This window comes from Malania oleifera, chromosome 9, assembly GCF_029873635.1.
Source record: "Malania oleifera isolate guangnan ecotype guangnan chromosome 9, ASM2987363v1, whole genome shotgun sequence".
In the NCBI taxonomy this organism is placed as follows: Eukaryota; Viridiplantae; Streptophyta; class Magnoliopsida; order Santalales; family Ximeniaceae; genus Malania; species Malania oleifera.
In genome coordinates, this window is record NC_080425.1 from 1,405,838 (window position 1) to 1,414,365 (window position 8,528).

General features: G+C 35.9%; 1 protein-coding gene across 2 annotated transcripts; it reads right to left on the minus strand.

Annotated features, from left to right (window-relative positions):
* Positions 1-3,680: 3,680 nt before the first annotated feature.
* On the minus strand, positions 3,681-5,445 carry LOC131164575 (uncharacterized). Of its 2 annotated transcripts, none has more exons than XM_058121868.1 (4): positions 4,479-5,445; positions 4,304-4,375; positions 4,166-4,212; positions 3,681-4,059 (listed from the first exon to the last, which is right to left on the minus strand). In XM_058121868.1, the coding sequence occupies exons 1-3, from the start codon at positions 5,127-5,129 to the stop codon at positions 4,207-4,209; spliced, it is 729 nt and encodes a 242-aa protein (XP_057977851.1). In that variant the 5' UTR covers positions 5,130-5,445; the 3' UTR covers positions 3,681-4,059; positions 4,166-4,206. The 2 variants fall into 2 exon arrangements, with proteins under 2 accessions (XP_057977851.1, XP_057977852.1); XM_058121869.1 differs by having other exon boundaries at positions 4,160-4,212; positions 4,479-5,437.
* Positions 5,446-8,528: the final 3,083 nt, after the last annotated feature.

The window sequence follows — 8,528 nt, forward strand, 5'->3', positions numbered from 1 at the left end:
TGGAATGGCTGTGTAAAACACAACAATCACTTCATTTACACAGGCTGCCAAACATTCCGGTATGATTATAGACCACATAATTGGCTCAGGACTTCAAATGGTAGGTTTTCTTACTTCTTAAGCAAAAATCCAAAATCATCCAAAATGGTAATTCTTTTGGAAAGAACAATGCCCTAAAAGAAAGGTGGTCATTGCTTCATCCTTGTACCCAGATTCAAGTCAAGGGGTACAAACATCACATGGGAAGAAAGAAGTGAAGCAGATATTACACAAATATCTTTTTTATGCAAAAGACAAAAATATAAGCAATAGAAAATCTTCCTCAAAAGGGGCTAGCCCATTTTTTTAAAGAGTAAATGAATTGATTAAAGAAAATAAAAAGAATGCAAGGCTTACTCGGACAAAAAAAGAAAAAGCTAATTTATGAATCTGACATTAATAGACTCAGTAAAACAAGAGTTAGAAAAAAAGTGAGTGCCTCATATAATTTGCAGCCACCTGAAGAATGTTTGAAGCATTTGCGCCTTCAACTGACATTTTATTAAAACCATAGGACAAAAACATTGCATTGAATCCACAAACATATGACCACCAATGAGGTAACTTTAAAATGGAACAATGGAATTGATGTCGCACTTCAAGTCACATTACCCAGAAACAAAGAAAACAGTAAACCTATAATCAAGAAATGGTAAATTTACCATCACAATGAGTGCTTCCATATTTTGGACTTGAGATGCTACAGAGATATTATCAAGCAACATCAGATTGCAGCTGCAAATAACTAGAAGAACGACCAGGAACAAAATGTTGGTGCAAAGCAACCAGAGTGGACAACACAAGAGCCACTCATTTCTAGCTCTTCCTTCCAATCCATTGCTAAATGCAGATATATGGAACTCAAGTTCTTGGAATAACAAGACTCAAAGAAACATACATAGCCACTAAATATAGATTTTGGTGTTATTATATCATAATAATACTTCCATGAGATATAAACAGTAAGATGGTAGCTGTTGGTTCAACTAAATCACCACTACATTCAGGTGAAGTTGACTCTGCCCAGACAAAATTTAAGTATGCTTTTTAAACCGTTTTCATGTCATACAAATTGCCTGCTTGATGATGATGCAATTATTTATTTCAGAAAATAAAAATGTTGTATTCCAATTCTTCGTACTTCGATAGTTTTGTTTTATTTTTGTTTTTGTTTAATTTTATCCTTTTATGGTTGGAGTGTGGGAACAACATTAATGCAGCAATAAATGTGACCACTCAAAGAAAACATGCCTTCAAAGCATTGAAAATGCAAATGACATTACAGAATAATGCCAGGTTCTTGAAAGTTACCGTAGAAACATGAGGTACAGAGTCGAATGTACTTCTGCGCTCAATAAATCTCAACGAACCTTCTTTTGTTGCAGCTGTTTTGTTCTGTGAAACACATGGAAGTAATCAATAATATTTTTTTCCCTAGCTGCTTTTACATTCAATTAGCTTCGAAACATACAAAAGAAAAAACTGAATTACCAGCACAGCAGGCTCAAAACCAAGGACCATTTTTAATGAACTGAATATTAAACTAACAAAAAAATATAACCATATGTAAATTCTTAAAAATCAATCTTTGCATGAATTTTAATAAATTCCTGCAAAATTTGAATTGTAAGGATCACAAAGAGTCTTACTTTCCTGCTCCAGTATCGAAACAGTATTTAAGAATAAGAAATAAGAAATGAGACAGACATTACTCATGCTGCAACAGCCACCGCACAGCTGTTCTACACCTAAAGAATAACAAAGCAGGAATAACAGATTCTATCTCAAGTATTAAATCCATCCATGTTCAATAAACACAGATTAGTGTCTCAATGTAGCTGAATCTAACAACAAATGGGCATCCATTTAACAAATGTTCAGGACATAGAATGCAACTACTCAAGTTCTTCAACATCTGGGATGATCAAAAGTAGCAAGTAACAGGGAGTCTCCAACAGCAAAACTTTAAAAATATCTATGCAACGTAAGCACAAATGAAAGAAACTACATAACTTACTACAAAAAATTCCCAGTCATGGATGCACATTGAAGAACGTGCAATGGATGGCAGCAAGCATGTCCAATGCATATCCCATCCTCACAATCATGTTGACATTTCAAGCATAACTGAGTTCAGATGTGCACATAAATGGGTTCCATCTCATTGATATGGAAACCAATCAATCCTTTCACTGCCAAGTACCAGCAGAATAGAATGCATAAGCAAACTTATTATTTCCAGGAGCAGCTAAGTTCTGAATCCGACCATAGGTGAGCCAGATCAATGTTGAAGCACCAAAATTCCAGAAAAAGGGATTTTCCTTATAGCTGAAAACCTCTTGATCAGACGACATCTGAATCAATTGGTTCAGACTCATGGAATGATCATGTGATAAGTGACGGCAAGTTTCCTGGCGAGGAAAAAAAAGATAGGATAGCAGACAGCAAGTTTGTGCTTTTAGAAAATCAGAAAAGTAATCATTCATGTTATTGTAGCTAAGAATCTGCTTCAACAATTCCCATAACAAAGTTCACATGGATGAGAATGTAAACTAAAAAATACACCAATAGTCTTAAAAATCACTTTGCTAGAGATGTACGATCGCAGCCATAGTATCTTTTTATTCATAAAATTATTTTAAAAAAACAAAAAGTTGTAAACTCAAGCCACGATAAAGAAGGTAAAGTGAAATCCAGCAAGATGAATCCAAGCCAGAAGCTGGCAAACAAAAAGGTAGTAGTAGTACATAAAAAGCGTCGCCGTACATTCATTCATAACTATTTCATCCGCAAATGGTTCAAGACCTTTGGCATTATAAGAGTTATATAAATGCAGGTGCATGCGGTCACTTTACGTCTTGGTCTCATTTCAGCATAAGCACACACGCGCACATGCACGCGCGTGCAGTCCCCCATCCCAATGAGGTGGAGGGCGGAAAGTTGAGAAGGAAAATAATAAATACCAAGAAACATCTAGAAGCCATTAAACTGCACATAATAAGTCAAAAATCCAAGAGCCACCAATCATAAGTAAAACTCATCAGCTTCTTCAGAACATTCATCCTACAGCTCAAGGAGCATTACAAATTTGCTTCTACTACATGCTGTCACCGCTGCGATAGAACTTACAAAACCTAGTTAGTAGTTACATACCTTAAACAGGAAGGCTTTATTAAAAATCACAATTGGAAGAAATGCAAACACACCAAGTGTCCAAAAGTAATGAAGCAACTAAGTTGATATCCATGGAAACAATCAACTCTATTTACAATACGTAAGAGCTATCCAAAATTTTGCATGTTTAATCATTATTCATTGCATCATCCTCATAAATCCTGATCATCAACGTTACCAGACTATTTGAATGCAGAGTCATCTCAGCCAGTGATAATCAGTGGCAAAAGCATAATCAACAATATCAAATCAGCTCAAAAGGGCAGGAAAAAGGAGGAAACAAATATTCAGCAAATAGCCTTTCAGCCTCATAAGGGCTTTGTATTCAGGAAGCAGAATTCTGTGGAAGGAAAGGAAGCATGCAGTGCCTCCAATCATAATTCCTGCATTGAGTTTAGGGTTTGGAAACTGACACAAAACTTGCAAATTCCCCTCCCCCCCAACTATGTAGAGAAGCCTGTCAAACATTATAATAATGAAAATATCAGAATTATTCCAATTCCAAGCTTACAACAAAATCCCCCAAAAAAGAGAAGAAGAAAAAAAAGTAACACCGTTGATGGTGCATAAAGCAAGAGCAACTAAATTCTCTCTATCCATCCATATTTTTGTTCATGTTTGCACCTTAAACTGCTTAAGACAAGTAAACCAACTAAACTACGCCCCTACAAGAGCGCAAATGCGCAACACAGATGAAAAGGAGAGAAATTTGTTATCTTCCTATACTGGTAACTTCCTTCCTCTTTACAGTGCACTATACCCTCAATTGAGGCTTCAGAGTTGCAGGGGCAATCCTTCCATCTAAAATCCTTGGAGAACCAAAATATGTTGCGATCATATCTATGTCTGCAAAAACCATAATTATGATACGTTTAGCAATTTAGCGATAACAATTTAGAAGAGATTAAACATTTGTGTGAGGGAAGGAGAAAGAGAGAAAGAAGACCCTTGCCGGAGTATTGGGAACACAGGGATCATCCGATGCGACCATGTCTACCTCTGCGAAAAGCACGATTATTCTTAGCTCCATACATAAATATTTAGCAAAAAAAAAAGTACAGAACCCAATGAAAAATGACAGAGGCTAGACCTTCGCCGGAGCATCAGGAACTCTGTAAGCATCCGGTGTAAGCCCAACCAACCACAAGCCGGGGAAAACATTCTGCGAACGAAAAAAGAAGTATCCGTCAATTATAGCACCAAGAGTAAACCTAAAAATCACACACCAACACTACAACACAAACAGAAAGATAAGGAGATCATACATCGAGGTTCTTCTGTACATTCTTCGCCCTCTTCCTCGGCCTGCGAGCAGGCTTTGATCCAGTCATCACAAATATATCTTCTTCAATCTCGTCCCGAGATAGTGAGATCCAGAACTTTCTCTTCTCCTTCTTCTCCGTCCCTTGTGCTTCCGCAAAACCCCTCAACCTCATCGATTTTGGCAGATTCTCATTCTGCTGCACTGCAGGAGCCGCAGTCACCGCAGGCACTGTATTCTGCAATTCTCCCCCACTCTTCAAGCCACCTCCTCCGATCTCAACCCCAACCTTCCCCACGGCTCTCCTCGGCCTAAGATTCCACGGCTTCTCATCACCTTCGCCCTTCTCCTTCTCCTTCTCCTTCTCCTCCTCAACAGTTTCCACACTCTCCTTCGCCGCATGCTTCTGCGATTTCTCCACCGACGAGCACGAGGCGACTCCGAACCGGTTCTTCCCGGGCCGCGATCCGACCGCGGTCTTAGCGTTCTCCCGCTCGGATTCCGACTCCTGCTCCGAAGCCGGCGAACGACGGTCCTCTGGCGGAGACTCCCGCCTCCGGCAGCGGTGGTTGTTCATCTGGTTCTTGTTGCCCCATTTCAAAAGCGAGAGAGAGAAGTTGTGCAGAGGCTGAGACTTCACCGGCGCCGTCGCCATAATACTCCAACAACCACTTCTTGTCCTCCCTCGTCCTCAAATCACCATAAAAAACAACCGCTTCTCGAGAGAAAAAACAAGAGATTTCCAGAGAAACAGGAACAGTAACTCCTCCGAGATTCAGAACAAGAGGAAGGAAAAACCCTAAACTGCCGAAGAGAGGGAGATTGAAGAGCGAGGAGGAGAGGAGAGAGAGGTGGTGGCTCGAAGAAGAGTTGTTTTAGAAGAAGAGAGAGTGGCGTTGTGTTATGTATGTAATACTCTCTCTCTCTCTCTCTCTCTCTCTCTCTCTCTCTCTCTACCTATGTACAGAAGCGGGGAGTTCGTTCTACGTCTACGGCCTTTCTCGTCGCTTTACAAATGTTGCCCTTGTTTCTTTTTTAATTTACTTTGGTGTCCCTGCAGACGTGTCGAATTCTCGTGGGGTCCTCTGCTGATGCGTTTGTTAAAAGCGGGTCCCATGGACCAACCGTGAACCGAGGGCCCGGGACCGGGCCCGGCCCAGACTGAATTGACGGAGCTCTTCGGCATTTTTATTTTTTGGGTTATAAAATTAATAATTATTTGAAAAACATTAAAAAATATTAAAAAATCTATTTTTTTGTTGGTTCTTTATTAAGAAAATAGAAAAAACAATATATATGAAAATTTGGTAAATGAATTTTAAATTTTATAAATCATTATATTTAATTTTTATTAAAATATAAAATAAAATTTCTCCCTATTTTTCTATTTTTATTTTGCTCACAAGTTTCAAATTTTTTTAAGAGAAATGAGATTTAAATAAGGTATTTGATGATTATCCATGAGGGGCATTGTAATGATTGGTGTCAAATCAAATGAATGTAAAATAAGCAAATTGGTATAAAAATGCAAATAACTAAATCAATGCTTCATAACTAAATTTACAAAATATTTAATTCACATTTTGTGTTATTTATAGAAATAGAACGAAACATGATGAGAATCTAATGAAATTACTTATACGGAAGTTTACGTCATTCGATTCAACATTGAACTAGAAACGGCTAAATATTTCCAATTAAACATTTAGGAATGGTTTTTTTTTTTTTTTTTGTTTATTACATAGGAACTCCAGCCACTAACGAACCCTTTGAACCCCCTGATGCGGTACCAAACCTACGAATCAACATCCTCCTCCCCCAGGTCTCGTTGATCAAGACAAAGTCCGGAATGCGGATACGACTTCTTTACATCAATTGGACGTTTGGCCAACCTGACCCCCGAGACACATTTCCATTATTATCCATGGTTTTCGCTGGCTCACAGAGAACTCTCACCATCCACGATTCCCACTGGTTTCGTGAGTGTATCTACCTGGAATTGAACTACTGATACTTCTTCTTACCTGCTGATATCTTTCCACCGCGCCAATCTAGTACCTTATTTTTAAAAAAAACTTTAAATTTGAATTTGTACTAAATTTGGATAAGTTATTATATAAAATTATATAAAAAATTATTCAAATTTAAATTCAAAATATGAAATTTATACTCAAACACAATGATAATTTTTTTTCATTGCTATTTGCTTTATAATAATACGTTTTTGTGCGAACTGTGAAATTTTTTGTTACAAATGTAACTTTACTATATCATATGGCTACAAGAATTTGTCCAGGTCAATTTTGTTATACTAAAAGTTGAATATGTATAAGTTAAAATTTAATAATTAATATTATTACAAATAATATAAATTTAAATTCACTCATGTGAACATATTTTGAAATAATTGTTTCTTATCTGCTTGCTATTTGTTTTATGATAAAAACATAATTTTTTTAATTTATATTATCATATTCTTTTATGCTAATCTCTATTCTTGCAATTCAATATTTCACGAACTACGGGTAACCCAATACATTAATATAAGAATTTATTTAGGACTAAATTAATTTTACTATGCTAAAAGTTGAATATGCATAATATAAAATTTAATAATCAATATTAATAAAAATAGTATAATAATTAAATTATTAAATGAAGATATTGTGATCAAATATGTTTAGTATAGAACCAAAATATTTGAATGCAATGATAAAATTTTATTTGAGATTAAAATATTTTTGTGATATTTGGAACTAGGTTTTAGGCCGGAGATAAATTAAATAAAGTTTAAGAATCATTAATGTTATGTCATTTGAGACAAAGTCAAGGATATATATTTTATTCAAATAATGATTTAGCATTATTAGTTTAAATGAAAATTTTATTGGTTAGAATTCTTTTTGTATAATATATTCAATTAACCAAATAATGGAAATGCCATAAGATTATTTTTATTTTATATTATATTGAAAACAAATATCATTAAATTGACTTCTACTGCGTTTGGCAGCATGAATTTCAAGTTTTGAATTTGGGTTTGAGTTGATTTGAATAAAATTTAATGTAATTTTTTATTATATTTTGTCCGTATTCATACAAATTCAAATGTTAGTTTATATCCTAAACATCAATTAGTTTGTTAAGATGGTTTTGTATTTTTCATTTGTATCGAATTAAAAACATGCCAAACAAATACATTTATTCATAAGAATATGAATTAGGCAATAACAAAATCGAAAAAAATGACCTATGTCATGTTTGTGGGAGTGTCAAGTCATTGGTATAATGACATTAAGAAAAATATATGATCGAATCCTTATAAAAGAACAAGTACTCTGAGTGTGAATGTATTAAGTGTTGGGTTTTGTGGAGTTTAGTTTCGTTTGATCTGAATGATGATGACCTGACTCGAATTAATGCTTCGGCCCAAGTCGCAGCGCTCATGGACTAAGTAGCCCAAGTTGTAATGACTCGAAAATTTAAAATAATTAGAAAATATAATAAATGGAATAGATTAATGGATAATAAGGGAAAATGAAGGATTTTTTAGAAGGAATAACAGGTCTCGTCGATGAATGTCTTGTCCTCGTCGGCGAGTGTCCTTCTAAGATCGTCGACAAACACCAATTCCTCGTCTACGAAGGAATCCCGAGAGAGTATATTTTGGAACTCTGAATTTCGTCGACGAAGTCTCTATAGTGCCTCGTCGACGAATCCACGTGTCTCGTCGACGAAGTCCTGCCTATAAATAGAGAGTTTTTCATTTTTCAGTTTAAATTCATGAACTCTCTCTCCTCTCTCTCTCTCTCTCTAAAACAGCTCTACCCACCTTCTCTCTTCGATTTCGGTCCGGATTTGACCCGATTCGACGATTCGGAACTACCACGAAGTTCGTAGGATCGTTCTCTGTAAGGTTGTAGGAGCTAATCGTTGGGTTGAGAGGTTTGGGAAACATCCCAAAATCAGGGTAAGTGAATTATTTTGGGATTTTCTTAAAGAATATTGTTATTTGGAGCGTAGGAAATAGTAAATAGGTGTTTTTCTTAAGATT

Excerpts from the sequence above, each read along its gene's own strand:
- LOC131164575 (XM_058121868.1), bottom strand. The coding sequence starts at position 5,129 with ATGGCGACGGCGCCGGTGAAGTCTCAGCCTCTGCACAACTTCTCTCTC. Across the intron at positions 4,376-4,478 it reads ATGTACAGAAGAACCTCGAT|AATGTTTTCCCCGGCTTGTG; the intron begins GTATGATCTCCT and ends TTTCGTTCGCAG.